The sequence below is a fragment of the Sminthopsis crassicaudata genome, chromosome 1 (assembly GCF_048593235.1).
Source record: "Sminthopsis crassicaudata isolate SCR6 chromosome 1, ASM4859323v1, whole genome shotgun sequence".
Lineage (NCBI taxonomy): Eukaryota > Metazoa > Chordata > Mammalia > Dasyuromorphia > Dasyuridae > Sminthopsis > Sminthopsis crassicaudata.
The window spans coordinates 526,195,648-526,213,501 of record NC_133617.1 but is presented as its reverse complement, the minus strand read 5'-3'; the positions used below and the strand labels follow the sequence as shown (position 1 = coordinate 526,213,501).

Below are 17,854 nucleotides of genomic sequence, written 5' to 3'. Positions count from 1 at the left end.
TATATAGTATGCTTTTTCAATAGATATAAACTCAGATTTTTTTTTCCTACTGAAACTTCATTCATTGTAAATTTGGGTATGATTCTTCTCTCTACTACATTCACATATTACTTGATTGAATCTTGCTCCTTCCCTTGGCTTGGATACTTTTCCCAGTGTATTTAATCCTGGTTTTTCCATGCACCTTTCTGTCAGCCTTATAGGGAAGGTGTAATAAAATATCATCATTCATAATAAGACCTCATGATTGGACTAAAATAATTCCTGGGTTCCTTCATGTTGAGTTGTTTACTTATGCCAGTGGTTTTTCTTCTGCTCTCTGTCATGCCTGATAGTAAGTCGTCCTTTTTTTCCCCAAAAAATTACATTCAGGATCATCCGGACAAAGGTACAACAGCCACCCAACCAGCAGGTCCCAGCTTCCAGTCACAGCATAGGTAAGAACTTTTAAAAAAAAGATTAAAAAAATGGAATCAAAATATTCTAAAGAACTTTTAATCATTCTTATGGCCAGATAATTCTACATAAAACAGTTCAGCACACGTACTAATGCGCCTTCTTTGTCATTCTCCAAGGGCTGAACATGGTAAATGAATTTTATAAATACTGCTAAAAGGTTTTGAATTTTACTGATTATTATGATAAATAGCTTTCACCATGAGACAGAAAATTGAAATCTAAGCCAAAAAAAAAAAAAAAAAAGAGAGAGAGAGAGAGAGAGAAACACACTAATGGGGGTCTATAGAATGTCAGATAATTAAAGTAATAAATCAAGAAAGGGATACTTATTCATAACATTTTCTGCATCATTAGTCAGTAAGTAGTTTTGAATGTGTTTTTTTCTTCTATCAACCAACCATTCTATAATTCTTTGTGCACTTGCAGTCTTGAGTGAAGAGGTAGCAAAACTTTTCAAACTTTCTTTTCCTTTCTTCTTTCAATCTAATTTAGATGCAGTGTGACTGCATTCAGTGAGGACTGATCACTCTTTGATGGACTTCAGAGGCCTTTGCAGATTGAGACTGAGGAACATTGATTAGGGAATGGGATCATTATTAGCATTGGCTATTACTTTATTGTCTCACATACTTTCTATCCAACTCCTAGGAGAGAAAAATAATTTCCCTCCATTTAAAATAAATCCAAATGAGACAAAAAAGGACATCTTAAAAATATTTGTTTTCTGGGAGGGGTAATATTATGTTTATATACACAGGGAGTAAAAAACAAATTTATTCTTTCTGGGTCAATACAAAACAAACTCTGAGTCCATTCTAATTAAGTTGGATCATTGAGTTTTTAAACTTTTCTACCTTTATCAGCCCTGCTTTGATTGGCCTGTCTAGTGAAAGTCCTTCCAAGTAGGAAAAGAGAATTGAATTACCTGCTAAGAGATCCTGATTGGGACTCTACTTCAGGCTTTTATTATTACAGTTGGTATGATACAGGAAATGAAGTTTGTGGGTTGTTCTAAAAACGGTTGTTAAAATTTGTTTTTGTCGTTGGTTCAGATGAATACCAATAGCTTCTACCAAAAAACCAGAAATAAAACATGTTTTGTTGTAGGATCTCAAAGCACTTTTCAAGTCCTGGTTTGTCTCTGATCAGAAGCAGAGGGAACTCGAAAAACTCTTGGGGGTGATTGATGGTTATAAATTAGATGATCCCACTGAGCTTCTGATGATGAGGATAGTTTCTAGAGCCTGCAAAAGTATAGGGTTTCTGTGATCTCTACTGTCAGGGGCAGACCTAATTCAGTAATATTTCTCATTGCTACATGTATTCACTTATGTCTGACATGCTGGGGAGAGAATGAAGTTGCAGTTAGCAATTATCTGGCCAATTTAAGCTGTGTAGAAAGTCAATTCAGATGTTGAAGATCTTCATCTCATCCCACTCCCCTTTCAGTCCATTACTCTTTCTCTCCAATGGGTGAGGAGAATGCATGAAACTGTAAAAGGCAGAATGTCATATTGGATTGTGGGGATAGAATTCAGGACTTGGAGGTAGGAAGCCATGGGTTCAAATCTTTTGATACTTGCTAGTTGCATAACAATAACTAACATTTATTTGGTTAAATGAAATATGGATATTTCATGTATTATCTGCATTGGTAGATAGGCCAGTAATTTCTTTGGCAAAGAGAACTATGAAAAAGGAAACTCTCTCTGCCTATGAGGATTGGCATATAGTCTGCAGCTTGGTGAATAATCTGGGGGCAATGAAGATTGTGATTTGCTATATGTCTAGTATATGTCAGAAATGATATTTGAACCAAGATTTTCTTGACTCTGAGATCAGCTCTCTATTCCCTTCTATACACTACTTTTTTGGGGAAAAAAGTAAAATTATATAATAATATATTTTATAATAGTATCTATATACTCAGTCTCTGTGATATAGCAGGTAAATGTCATTATAATAATGTTACAGACATAGAAATTGGAATAAACTAAGATAAGATGTAGAAGGGCACAACAAAACAGACCATTCCCTAGCCTTAGGAAATAGTTTTTTGAGGCATATATACCTTTAACTTCTTCTTTTTTTTAAATCTTTTTTGGAACTTAAAAAAAAGATACCTTATACGATGTAGTCTCTCAATATTATTTCATGACACTTGAATGATATTTAAACTATTGTGAGAGTTTATTTTCCTAAGACTTAACTGTGTTTGTCTCAGTTTCTTAATCTGTAAAATGAACTGAAGAAGAAAATGGTAAAGCATTCCAGTATCTTTACCAAAAAAACTCCAAATGGAGTCATGAAAAATCGGATATGACTGAAATGATTGAAAAACAGCAACAATGTCAGTTTCTAGGATCATGAGCACTAAAATAGAATTCAAAGCTAGCTCAGAAGCTTTCCAGTCTAACCTTCTCATTTTCCAGATAAGGATAATGAAGCCCAGGGGGACTAAGTGACTTTGCTTCAGATTACTCAGGTAGTCAATTTAAGAAATAGAATTTGAACCCATGTTCCTTAACCCCAGAACCTGTGCTCTTTCCATAGTACAACATTGCCTCCCTCTAGTGTCTGACACTATCAAAGATTTTATTTCACCTTTTCATTCCAAGCAAGATATTTTAAAACTGTCCCTATAAGAGGGACAGGTTAACAAACAATTATTATTATTTACATAATAATGACATTGATTATTATTGATATTATTGAGATATTATAATATTAATTTATATAATAATGTTAACTATCAATATATGTATATATATAACAATATAATATATTATAATCATGATTATCATTATAATATAATGTAATTATTATTGTAAATATTTATTTGGCACCAAGTACTGCATTAAGCTCAAAAGACAGAACCTATCCTTGAGGAGCTTATATTCTAATAGAAGAAAAACAATATAGAAATAGAAGCTGAAAAGAAGGTTGAAGAGGGTAGACCAAGAAGTTACTCAAGGGGTCATAGTGGAGAAAAAAGTTGGGAGAGTCTGAAGCAGAATTGGAAAGGAATGAAAGAATGAATATGGATGACCTTGACACTTAAAATGAAGGTTCCAGGAAAAACTGACCGATCAGAGAACTGACTGAAGAGACAAGCAAATTGGTCTTTTTGTCCTTTCATTCTCATGGTTGGTAATGTAATTTGACTGGCTTAAGGGCAAATTTATTCTTTAAAATAATAACAGTGTTCATGGGTTGTCAGGATCACATGTAGCAAAGGCAGGATTGTAAATTGTTGAGTGATTGTATAACCAGTTAAATTGTTGTATAGTTAGATTGTATACTGTGATTCTTAGGACAATGGAAGCTCTGTGTTGGGAGTGTATTTTAGAATCATGTATAGAATGTGAATAGTAGAACTGGAAGGTATGTTAGCATTCATCTTGTTCCTGCCTTTTATTTATTTATTGTTTTATTGAGACAATTTCCCAGCGTCACAGCTAGTATCAGAGGCTGGATTTGAACTCAGGTCCTCCTGACTCCAGGGCTCTAAAGTCAGTGCTTTATCCACTGCCTATCCTTTATTTTTAAAAATCAGGAAATGGAGATCCAAAAAGATGAGATAACTTGACTAAAGTCAGAGTTAGTGGCATTCAAGATTAGAACTCAGTTCTCTTGATGCTCAATCTAATGCTCTTTGCACTCTTAAGAATATTAATTTTTGAAGTGGAAATAAGTTATAACTTATCTCGATGAAAAAACCCCAAACCCATTGATTTGAAGGTGTGAATTCAGGATCTTATCAGTATCAGATACTCCCTCCTGTGGTTCAGATCACAACTTCTGAATACTTTCTTGTTCCTACTTAAGTTCATTCAAAAGAATATAGACCCAGAAATGGCCATTGGATCCAACTCTCTCATTTTATGGATGAGGAAACGGGGATGTAGAGAAGTTAATTGACTTGCCTAAGGTCACACAACTAGTAAATGACAGAGCCAGGATCTTAATAACTTAATAAATTAAGTCCCCTGACTTCACTATATTCTCAATTTCCTCCACACCATACTGCAGGTTCACTTCACCTCTAAATACTGTATTAAAAAAAAAATCCACCCGACACACTCCTACCCTTGCTCTGGTTCTTTTAAAATAAATAGACGTGAACTTTAAAAAGGACAAACAATTTATGCGCAAAATCTCAATAAGACTGTGATGTCAGATTTTGCAAATCCTCCCCTCCCCCCCCCCCCCTTTAGGTCGCATTTGTAGTTTTGCCTGTTAGAATCAGGGCAATCTTAAGTGGAGAGCCGGATAAAGCCCACTTTGCGGTACTCTATTCCCAATCTCTTTCCCCTGCTATTTATATCCAGGGGAAATCAGATTTACAGGGAGTATGGAGAACTTCTTGCAGGACAGAAGAAGAAATATCGATATCACAAAAGGAAAAGCATGCGGCAGTATGCAAGTGTCTTCCTCAATTAGTGCCATTCCTGCCCGAGTCGGTCTGGGATGAATTAGGAAAGTTTTGAGGGAAGGGTATATAGGAATATGTATTGATTGTGGTGATTAGAAGTAGATGAGAACCTCACCTATATATCTTACCAATCAGCCCTTGGCAATAACTCCTTCCTCTTGGGCTATTCAAAATACCCCTTTCCTGTGCATGGCATCTGGGGCAAAGATCTTTAGCTTGTCAAACATTAGCAACTGCTCAATTTACTTATTCAGGTTATTTTTTTCAAGGGCTAGGATAAGGGAAACAGGGTGACTAATTCCTAGTGACTATGACAGAGCGTTAGACTAAAGTGATCTCTCAGGTATCATGTAGCTCTGCTCACAAATCATTATTTTCTTGACAATTTGACTTTATTTCAGTTTCCACAGGTTCTGTGACCCAAGTGTCTACTGCAAGTACCGATTCTGCTGGTTCCTCCTACTCCATTAGTGGAATTCTGGGAATTACATCTCCTAGCGCTGAAACCAACAAACGCAAAAGAGAGGAAGGTAAATGATAATTGTACCTGGGGCACTGTTACAAGTATTGACTCAGAAGCAATGGCTTCAAGACCAGGCTTATCAAATCAGAGTTACAATCTGTCTGAGTTCTCAGCCATGCACCTTGCAACACGATCACCCCCTTTCCATTTGCACTGTATGTTTTTGTGTATATGCAATTATAGGATGTAAATATGAGATAATGCCTTAGGAAAACACCTTTAGGAGTGATTCATCCACCTTGAAACACGCTAGTGACAGTCTCCAATTAACAATTTCTAGTTAGGGCAAAGATGCAAATTACAACGGAAAAACTTCCTTTTTTCATTTGATTGAATATATTAACACATGAATAGGGACCGGGACTCCTTTCCTGTTTAAAAGATAAGGCTTTGAGCTGTTAAGTGAAAAGTACCCAGAGATTGTTAGCTGTATGCACTAATATATTATTAACTATCCTGGATGTTTCATATTCTTTTACTTCAGGAAAAATTGAAATTCCCAATGTAGGAATAGTACTATTCATTAGTACTATTGCAAAAGATGGCTTAAAAAAAAGACTTTGATGGGGTATGTTCAGGGAAAAATCTCAATGTTGGTTAACATCAATCTCCGGGCAGCCACTGGAACAAAAGGATGCCAAATAGTAATATACTTGGGAAATCTTTAGAAAATGATAGAATCTTTTTAGAGATTTTTGGGAAAACAGTTCATTTCTCTGAAAAAGTGAAAGTGAAAGAATATTTTGATTTCTGCTTTTTATCCCTTTAATGTAGTACTGCTAAAGAAAAGTCATTATTTTCAGGAACACAGGGAAAAGGAATCCCTTACTGTTATATAGAGGCTTATTTATAACAGTTCATCTTAGGAGTGGCTTAATACAATTGTTGACAATAATAATAATAATCCCTTATTCATAGGCCTTAAGTAATTTATTAATCATTCAGTCTTGTGATTTCAGTAATGTGGGGCAACTTTCAGCATGGATATACCATCCATCAAAACAGATTAGCAACTTAGTCTGTGATTTAGAAACTAGCTTGGATCACTTCCAGTGACTTGCCTATTGTCACTTAATCATATTGTCACCCATATCAAGGCAGAACTTTCTGACTCCAAGGCCAGTCCTTCATCTCCAAACACAACTACATCTCATCCATTCCTTTGTGATATCAGCATTGATTTTCAAACTCCCTTGTTCATTAAAAAAATAATAATAATTGATGCTACTGCCTTGGAGCAAGTAGAGTCCCATGTCTCAAAGAAGAGTGGGCTATCTTAACTAAAGTTTTTTCTCCCTCTTTATAAAACAGGCAGCTCTAATTGACACTAATGGAATTGAGAGAAGAAATAACTCCTTGGGAGTTAGTAAAACCTTAGTCAGGAAAAGAGGGGAAATACTCTATAACATTAGGGTAGTCTGAAACCTGAAAGAAGCATGACGGAAATCTTGATTCAATTATTTTGCTCTTCAATTCCTTTTCCAGAATATATGTAAGGAATGCATATACACATGCACACATGCTTAAGTACTTAAGATCAATAACTGGAAAACTGAGTTTACAATGACAGCAGATTGTTCCACATCATGAGTGGTACTGGGGAGTTGCTCAGTGCTGTGAAGTGTATTCATGACTTTTGGTGGCTTCTTCTTCTCTGTTTTACTTTTTAACAGATGTCACTAGTCTTTAACCCAGTGGGTTGCTTGCAGGGTAGCAACAGGGGCAAACCAAACCAGACAGCCTCGATTGGTTAATATAGCTGAAGGTGTCATTTTTTTCTTCTGTTGTAATAGGAACTAAGAACAGATGTGTCTTAGTAGGGGATCGGTTGCTCCCCCTAACAGTAGAAGGACATGTGATGAAAGGCTGACACAGAGGCAGGGGGGGTGCTTCAGTAGTAAGTTTTGAAGGCAGGCTTGGATTCTGACCCACATACAGACAGATACATAGATAATGGTTTGCACAGCTGTGGCTTGCAGGTTGAGGGAATTATAGCTTGTATTGGGTTCCTGCAAGAAAGGTTATTGCTCTGCAGGGTGTAGGCACAATCCTCAGTGTATATCAAGGTGAATGGGGGCAATCAGTCCCTTCCCACTTCAAAATTTTGTACTGTATTAAAAAGCTCTGTGCTCCCCTTTTAGTAAAGAAATGAATCAACATAAAAGAACTTGATTTACTTTCAGTAATATAACAGGGATTCAGGCTGCCAGTGGCCCATTCTTAATGAGAATAACTGTCTTTGGCCACTCTTTGCCCCCTCCGTTCTGCTATCTGCAGACAACCTTCCCCCTCTCCCCTCCCCATGTGCTTTTTATTCTCTGTAGGGAGCATATCTTCTCCAGACTTGTGTAATCCTCTAGTGATGCAAAACAAAGATGTCTTTGGGGAAAGAGAACATGTGATGGATCAGTCTCTGTACTTTTATACCTTAGGATGGAGACTTTTAGCCTTTAGTCATATGAGAACCTGTTTAAAAAAAACATTTTGATAACTTTTTATCAATATAATTGGTTTTCCATTATATATATATAAATATAATACATATGTATATAAATTTGAAGACATTATTCTGAGGAGTCCATGGATTGCCTAAGAACACAAAAAACATTGCTTTGGGGGGGGGATCCATTTTAAGAACAGTAGGCTCTGGGCCTGTTAAGTCAATGTTTATGTCTCCACTTGCCTCAATTTTCCTTATCTTCAAAAAGATTGGTTAAAATGATCACTGAGGTCTATTCCAGTTATACCGCTGCATGACTCTATGAATTTGGGGCTGGCCAGAGAGGTAGACAGCTCAGGAATTTAGGAGCTCAGTCTGTGTTTAAACATTAATTTTTTTCCTAATGACAAAATTTTATTACAATCAATCCTAAGGGACAATATATTCAGTTTATTTTAAAAATTAAAATCTATTCAAAATAATTGCATCATTGGTTAGAATTTAGAAAACAATATTTTATCCATATAAAGAAATGAGTGCCATATAAAATATTAGAATATTTGTAACAAGTTAGCTATGTTTTGCATATTCCAAGTTTTTTGGGAGGGTAGCAGAATGGTCAAGATTTTATCTATAACCAATTTTTATAATAAACTTATTAAAAACTATTTAGTGTAAACATTAATGTTTAATGAATGTTCAGTGTGAACATATTTCCCATTGATGGGTAGAGAAAAGCTTTGGATAGAAAATAAAGAACTAACCATTTAATTTAACAACACAACGGGAACTAACCTTTATTTAACATTACTATGTGGCAGACACTGTGCTAAACACTTTACAGCTATTATCTCATTTGATCGTTACAACAACCCTGGGAAGTAGATGATGTTATTATCTTCATTTTTTTCCATAATGTGTGGCCATTCTTTTAGGGCCCAACCTGGAGAGGTTTCTGAGTAGATTCTATCACTACTGTCCTGCCCTTGTGCTTCATTTTGGTCTGGACATGACTTTGGGTTCTGGGGCGCTCTATGTAAGGTCTAGTCTTAGAAACTGGGATGACTTTAAGTTCAGACCTGATGATCACTTTATTTTTTTTCTGAAGATTAGTTTAAACTAAGTTTGACTCCAGGGGATAAATATTTGTGGCCATAATAACCAATGAAAGTCATTCATAGACTATCAAATGCTTATGTGTTATAACAAAGAATTATAAAAACAATTCCTGTCTTCAAGGAGCATATATTCTATTAAGGGAGACAATGTGAAAATAATTCAGTACCATCTAACAATCTCTTCTATAGAGAGAAAGAATGGTTTGGATTCACAGGAGCTTTGGGGCTTTGGAGTTTTTGTTTTTTTTTAACTTATTTGCTTAGGCAAGGAATTATCACATGTTTTGGAACCAGGGAGGGACTAAAAGGAGAACCTTTTTGAATAAAAAGGCCCAAACATCTGAAAGAGAGGGAGGAACATGTTTTCCCAATAGCCACTGAGCAACAGTGATAGGAATAGTTCCATGAAGGCAGCTCAGTAGTTCTTAATCCTGTGCTTCCAGGGAGATTCAACAAATGAAGGCTAAAAGAGCAAGAAACTAAGGTATAAGTGTCTTTTATTTTTAGTCACTGCTCATTCAAAAAATTGGAAGTCTAGAAAAAAAAGACAGATGTTCTCTATAAAATGGGAAGTAACTAGCAGTTCTTATCTCCTTCCCTTGACTTACTTCAGTTGAGTTTTTCTAAATATTTTTTTCCTAAATATTTTCTTTTATTTCACTAAAGAATGCTAATCTCATTTCTCTGACCCCACTCATTTCATTTCTTGTAGATATCTGTAGTTGCCTCCAACTGCAGTTCGTTTCCTCCTATCTCTTTGCTTGTGAGATGAGAGCATTGTAAAAGTTTGGGAAATAGTATCCTAGCACATGATTGAAATCCCAACTTCTTACTTGTTAGAGAATTTCCTTTTCTCTAACTAGGGGAATAATCATGAGGTATTTATATGTTTCATGACTATAGTTTCAAGGCAGAATTATGATGAATATGGGCTTTCAAGTCTACTCGCATTGAACCATGAGTCTATTCTGTTGTTCTCTCAAGTAATTCTAGCACCTGATTTACTAAGAGTAGCATGGCCCTTGGGCTCTTCAGCTATACAGAACAAATAGAAGATAATAATAATTGCAGTAATAAAAATAAAAACAATAATAATTAGCATTTATATAATTTATGTGCAAAACACTGTGCTAAATGATCTGCAATTATCTCATTTGATCTTCACAACAGCTGTGGGAGATAGATACTGTTACTGTCCCCATTTTATAGATTAGGAAACTGAGGTAACTGGAAATTAGATAATTTGTCTAGAGCAGGGCTTCTTAAAGTTTTTTTATTTGACCCCTTTTTGTCCCAGAAATTTTTACATGACCCAGGGTATATAGGTTATAAAATCGATATACAAATAAAATAATTGTGTGACCCCCATCTTCACTTATAAGACCCTATATGGGAATGGGGTAGTGACCTACAGGTTAAGAAGCTGGGATTTAGAGTAAGCTAAATAAGAGTCTAGTCTGAGAAGGAAGGCACTAGCAGCTAGGGGGCACTAGGAAAGACCTCCAGCTGAATATGGGACTTGAGTTGGTTTTTGAAAGAAATCAGAGGGACCAAGATGTGGAGGTGAAGAATATTCCAGGCATGAGATGCAGATAGTGCAAAAAGCAGGAGCTTATCATGGAGTTCATGAAAGGAAGTCAAGTATTAGAAGACTGGAAAGGTAGGAAGGGCCAAGTTATAAAGAACTTTAAATGCCAGAGGAGTTTATATCTGATGCTGGAGCTCATATGGAATGAAGGTGGTGACATAGTCAGACCTATGCTTTGGAAATATCCCACTTATAGATGAATGGAGAAGGATGGGAGGGGAGAAAGACTTGAGGCAGAAAGTGGATTCAAGTTTTGTCTATGACAAAAAGTGTCTGTGATCTTGGGCATGTTATTCAATCTCTCTGTACTGTAGGCAGTTCTCTAAAGATTAAAAACTACAATGCACTTGCTGATTTTAACTGGTAGAGGAAAAAACCAAACTAGTTATTGTGAGGTAGAGAACAAATAAAGTAGCAGATTCTCCTTTACTTGTCTCCGGGGCAATGTATGGGAAGAGCTAGGCCTATAATGGGGGGGCTCCTTATTAGTGCTGTTTCAGCTGTATGATTGCCATCTCCTTTATATTTATTTCAAGAAGATGTGAGCTTTGAAATAAAAGTGGTGAAGTTCATAGCTGGTGGATAGATTCAAGTGGCATGTCAAGCACAGAGAACTGGGTGATCTTGGACTGGGTGAGGGTTTTTGTATGATCTATTTGACATTAATACCATCTACCAAGTCTGAATTATGTGGTATTTGCAAGAAAATGTGTTTTTATTAATTTTTCAGTGGCTCAGACTAACTGCTAATAGTGGCAGACAGAACTCCTTGGGGATCTATAGGAAGAAATGATTTATAATTAGCAAATCAATTTTTTTTGTATATTTTAGGAAGGAACTTCTAAAATGTTAGAAAATTTGATCCTTTTTGGTAGATAAATATCCCCTTGCAGTTTTGTTTATAAAATTTATTTGATTAGAAAACTCTTCCCCTGCCTGAAACTAAAAGTAAACTTCAGTCCACCCCTGTCAGAATTGTCACAAATTCTAAATTAGCAGAATCTGAATTAATGAGGCTTTGCTGTATCCAGCCAGGAGTGAAAGAAACAGTTTAATTTCCTTCTGTGAAGTCAAAGGAAGAGCTAAGACCTTGAAAAAATACTACTGAGAGAAGGCTGATGGAGCTGAAAAATAACATTTTAATAAGCTACTCTGCAAGCTATGTTTGTTTACTGCTAGCTAGTGTAGTCTCCTTTGAATTGTTGGGGAAGGGGAATAACACCACATTGGAAGACTCCTCTGGGTAAGGATAGGGTGGTAATAAACTTGAATTCACTAGGGCAGATAGTTTTCTTCACTGTATGGTTTGAGCCTTTGGAGTTTGTTTTCCTTCTGGTGGAGTATGGTTGAATGGGACACCCACACAGGTGCCCTTCTTGATTCCCGCTGATGATCTACTCTAGCTTCAGCTTAGCCATGCACATGTTAAGAAGCCTCTTTCTCTCTCTGACCACCAAGTGAGGAGCTGGGGCTTGGCACTTAAGTGAAATCAGAAAGGCAACTTTGTACATGCTCTGTTTAATCTTGTCACACTCAGGAGGCAAACTTCCAATTGCCAAGCCATCTTTCAGAGAGAACTGATTGCACCAATGAGTTTGAAGTTGACCATGACTATTAGTGGGAGTGTTCAAATTCCTTGGCAAAATTGTCCTTCCTCTCCTTCACAACAATCCAAAAGAGGCTTGGCTGGGTGGCAGTAAATAGAGAGTCTGTAAAAAATAACATAGAATGTGAAGCCAGAGGACCTGGATTCACACAACGAGTGTTCAACAAATGAGTACAAGGCACCTATGCTAAGCAAGGGGAATTATAAAGACTAAAAAAAAAATCCTTCCTGTCTTCAAGAAATTTTATAACTAGGTGGATACCATTTGGGTTTCACAACTGCCTAGTTATTAGATCCTGAGAAAATCCATTTAACCTCCATTTACCTCAGTTTTCTCATGTGTAAAATGGAAAAAATAATAGTACCTATTTCCTAGGTGGGATAAGATAATTATAAAGCACTTAGATCATAATGTCTGGTACATAGTAAAACATTCTATAAATGTTTGTTGTTATTGTTGTTACTTTACATTATCTTTGGTCCAAATCTTGATTTTGCTATTAAACACCACTATGACCTTATGCAAATCATTTGATATTTTCATACTTTTTTTTTCTGTTTTTGCAAACTGAGGAGGTTGGACTACATGATCTCTAAGAAAACTTGACTAACCTGTATTGGCAATTTAGGAAATAACAACAACAACAACAACAACAACAACAACCACCCTGAAATATAGCCACTAATTCACTTGCATGTCATGATATTACCTCCTGATGTCATGTTCCTCTTTAGAATGAAGGATAGACAACAACCTCTGTGAACAGAGGTTCCTCTCTCCCTTCCTTCCTGCATCCCTTCCTCTTTCCCTCCCTCCTTCCCTCTTTCCATCCTTCCCTCCCTCTTTCCCTCCTTTCCATCCTTCCCTTCTTTCCCTCTTTCCCTCTCTCCCTCCCTCCCTTCCTCCTTTTCTTCTCTCCCTCCCTCCCTTCCTTCTTTCCTTCTCTCCCTCCCTCCTTTCCATCCTTCCCTTCTTCTTCCCCTCTTTCCCTCTCTCCCTCCCTCCCTTCCTCCTTTCCTTCTCTCCCTCCCTCCCTTCCTTCTCTCCCTCCCTCCCTCCCTTCCTTCCTTCCTTCCTTCCTTCCTTCCTTCCTTCCTTCCTTCCTTCCTTCCTTCCTTCCTTCCTTCCTTCCTTCCTTCCTTCCTTCCCTTCATATCTTTCCTTCCTTCCTTCCTTCCTTCCTTCCTTCCCTTCATATCTTTCCTTCCTTCCTTCCTTCCTTCCCTTCATATCTTTCCTTCCTTCCTTCCTTCCTTCCTTCCTTCCTTCCTTCCTTCCTTCCTTCCTTCCTTCCTTCCTTCCTTCCTTCCTTCCTTCCTTCCTTCCTTCCTTCCTTCCTTCCTTCCTTCCCCTCCCTCCTTCTCTTCTCTCCCCCTGTACATATATATCATAAAATGAAGCAGGATGACCAAAAGTGAGGAGACTACTTTGTGCAAGTACAGTAATGTTTATTTAAGGGACACACATTTGATTAAGGGAAATATATTCAGGCCATTTGCCTATTATTTCTTAAGAATTTGTGAAGCTTTTTGCTTTATCTCTTGAAATAGTTTCAGTCTTGGTTTATTATTTCAGTTAATCCAGAGACAATTTAAGTTTTACATTTTGATCAATATCCATTTAATTTCTTGACTTCCTCTCCTGTAAAATATTTTTAAATAATGCTTTGAAGTTTATAAAGTATTTTATACATATCATTGTTATTCTCAGCTTTATAGATGTGGAAACTGAGCCTAGGAGGTGAAGAAATATGCCAGGACCATGCAGCTAGTATTAGATTAGAATCTAATTAGATTAGATTCCAGGGTTAGAATCCAGGATCTTTCTGATCCCAATCCTGGACTTCAGGTGCACCTAGATTCCTGTAAAATGAGGAAATTGACACAATCACAGATTCTGAGTCAGAGATTTTCAGAAGTCATTTAGTCCATTGTATACTGGACTTGGGAATCTGCTTTATAACATTTCCAACAAATAATCTTCTGGCCTTTATTTGAAGACTTCTAGTCAGGGAAAACTCGCGGCAGCTCGAATTCTTCTTTTCCTTGAATTGACCTAAAATTTGACTGTCAGAACTTCCAAATCCTGTTCCTGGTTCAGGGCCAGACAGAACAAATTTAATCCCTTTTTATCATGATAGTTTTTTCAAAGAACTGAAGATAGCTGTTATGTTCCTCCTAAGACTTATCTTTTCCAGGCTAAACATCCCCAGTTCCTCCTAAGACTTATCTTTTCCAGGCTAAACATCCCCAGTTCCTTTAATTGATATGTTGATGACATGATCTCAAGTCCCCTTAATATCCTGGTTGTTATCTCCTAGAAACCTGCTTCAGCTTGTCCATCTTGAAAGATGCTGCCTATAATGAATGTAATGTTACAGATGTGGTCTGACCAAAGCAGGGTGCAATGAGGCTATTGCCCTTGAGTTCTTCTAATTGTATATCTTCATGAGCAATAACTATATATATATATATATATATGTATGATTGTGTTTCAGTAGAACTGATTTCTCTTTTAATTGTATGTACAGTTATTCTTTCCACATTGCTAGGTTTAGGAGTACAACACTCTGGTGATCTGGAAATCTGGGTAAAAATGTTTTGCCTTCTCTTCATTCAAAAAAAGTCTGTTTTTTTTTTTCTTTTTTTTAAACTGGGGTATTTATAGTATCTTATTATAAAATTTGGTCATAGAATCTGTGTGAAAGGAATAACTGTACTATGTTCATTTAAAGACATTATTCTGAGAAGTCCATGGTTTTCACCAGGCTGCTTAAGCGATTTATAATGCACACAAAAAGGTTTAAGTTGATACTTAATAAATGCTAGTTAATTGATCAGTAGATGTGATTCCTCTCAAGAAATCCAAATTCATTTTCATTCCCTTGACCCACGTGTTGCTTTGCCTTAATCTATGTTTAACATGTCCATTAAAACCTCTAGAGATTTTTCCCCATAAATTGATCTCTAGATGTGCCTCCCCAATCTTACACATGTGAAGATGATTTATTGTGCTTCAGTGTGGTACTTCTCAGGTTTTTCTTTTAAATACCTAGCATTTAGTAGGTCCTTCAGAAATGATTTTTTGAAAAATGAATGAATGGAATAGAATACAATCTAATTAGACTTGGTCTATTACTCTAAATGATTTCTAAGACCCTAAGCTATATCATCCCTAAAACACAATCTTTTTTTTTCTCTTTCTCTCTCTCTCTCTTTCTTGTTCTCTCTTGCTTCCACTCTTTCTTTCTCTCTTTTTTCTCTCTCCACACATATACACATATGTATACACACTACATATGTATATAGTCATCTATGTATATGCTCTTATACACACACATGTCTAGATAAATTATTATGATAATGACAGCATCATTCCATTCAAAGAGGTAATATGGTATTATGTTAAGAGCATTGGACTTGTAATCAAGAGATTTGGGACCAGATCTTGGCCCTGAAACTTATTAGCTGTGTGACTTTGGACAAGTTATTGTGATTCTAAGAGCATTAATCTTCTTATTTGAATAATGAGTTTGGTAATAATTGACACTTCATACCTTATTATGTACTTTTTGAACCATGAAGTTCTATATAAATCTAAGTTATTATATAAGTAACTGTGTAGAATCCTGTGGTTTTAAATTTTGTTCTCTATTAATTTTTATAATCACATATTACATCCGGTACCTTTCTAACAACTGAGGTTGGCTCAGCTCTGTTGGTAACTTGGTGTTGGGCTGGAGTATGATCAAGCTGCTAAAAGTAGAATGATTAAGGTCTAGCATGCACTGAATTCTGCTCCTTTTTAATTTCCATCCATGTCCCTTACTCTATAATTTCATATCTCAAAAGTATGGCCATAAATCAACAGTCATGAACAAGTTATTTGTCTGTGTCATTCATGAGGACACAAAGTGGATACTTTAAGTATTTATAATACATGCATATATTATATATACATGTGTGTTTATGAACATGCATGTATATACACATATATTTATATATAGAAGTATAAAGAAGCAAGTCTTTCCTGACTAGAAGTCTTCAAGTAAAGGCCAGAAAACCACTTTTTGGAGATGTTGTAAAGTGATTCCCAGTCTGTATGCAATGTACTAGATGATCTCTGAGAACTTCCAACTCTAAGATTCTGGGATTGGGTCAATTTCCTCATTTTATGGGAAACTAAGAACATGGTGGATAAACACACAGACACATAACATACAAACAAATAGGTTTTTGTAGTTCAGAGAGAGGAAAGATTTTCTTTAGCCTTCACATAATCCAAGGCTCCCATGGTCAATTTGCAGTAACACAACTCCTTATCTGCCAATACAGTTTAAGCATATTCTGTGTGAAGCTGAAGGGCTAAAATAGGGTCCAGGTACTTGCACTACTGCAATACAAAAGCATCACACACACACAGGCACACAAGCACACATATATACAAACATATATATATATATATATATATGATTACTTATGAGTGTATACAATAGTATATATATATTCATAAATTCTGAAGGGGTGCAGAACTGGCATTTTTTACACCTCTCAGAGCATTAGTTTTCTTATCTGAAAAGTGAATACTGGCACTATTTACTTTATAACTTATTATGGGAGAATATACTTGATGAATATGTATATATATTATTGTATATATTTACAAGTATCTACACACATATATACTATGTTAGGAATACATACATAACACAATGCATATATCATATATGTATACATGTAGATATAAAGATATACAAACATAGCACATATGTACATATATACACGTGTATTTTGTATCAATCTAAGCACAAGAATAATTCCTAATAGTTTTAAACATGCAAATTAAATAAAATTTATGCTTGAAGTATAGCGTTATAGATGACAATCTATTATATTACCTTTCTAGGACCTGTAAATTAAGTAATTTTGTATTATGTCAGAGATTGATTATTTTTAGCCTATAGAGTCCTTTCAAGCTGAGTTTACATGTCTTCTAAATGGGGAAGACTTGGGGTCAGCATGTTTTCCTGAGGCCCCATTACTCAGTGGTCTTCTCTTGGGAGTATATTTCACCCAGAGATTGGGAAGCCCTAATAAACTCTAATCCTGCTGCCAGGGCAGCAGAAAATGTTTTCCCAGGGGCCATCTTGCTAAACTGTACTTTGAAAGAAAAATGAAGTGTCCTTTGCACATCAGGATATGTGTCAGGAGCTATAGTTTTGATACCAGGACATATATACCCTTTGGTATTTATGAAGCTATCAAAAATCTCTTTAAGAAATATGAAGTTGACTGATGTAGAAACAATTTAATAAAAGGGATGGGGGGTGAGAGAAGAGAGAGAGAGAGAGAGAGAGAGAGAGAGAGAGAGAGAGAGAGAGAGAGAGAGATCATTAAACAAAGATAAAAGGAATGTGAGCTGATTTTTGATAAATTAATGAAAATCTGTGTCTCATTTGAAGATGAACAGTTTGCATTTGTTTATTTATTTATTTTTTTAACTTGGATTAAACCTGAGGGTTGTTTCCTGTGAAAAGCTTATCTTATTATCACAGGGCCTCAATATCTATGGAAGAACAGTTGTAAGCAAACTGTTTCCATAGGTCTTGAGAATAGCAGAGGTAATGAAAGGTTTGGATCAAAGTAGAAATACCAATTAATAGATTAGATAAAATCCAATTAAAT

General features: G+C 36.0%; 1 protein-coding gene across 3 annotated transcripts in view; it reads left to right on the top strand.

Moving 5' to 3' along the window:
• The window catches only part of PAX5 (paired box 5), a 333,546-nt gene that overhangs the window by 33,798 nt on the left and 281,894 nt on the right, over positions 1-17,854 (top strand). For 2 of the 3 annotated variants that reach the window (XM_074281759.1, XM_074281760.1), the window contains exons 4-5: positions 373-437; positions 5,296-5,424. In XM_074281759.1, the coding sequence (XP_074137860.1) occupies positions 373-437; positions 5,296-5,424 (194 nt within the window). The remainder of the gene's footprint in view (positions 1-372; positions 438-5,295; positions 5,425-17,854) is intronic. The other variant, XM_074281761.1, reaches the window with a different exon arrangement.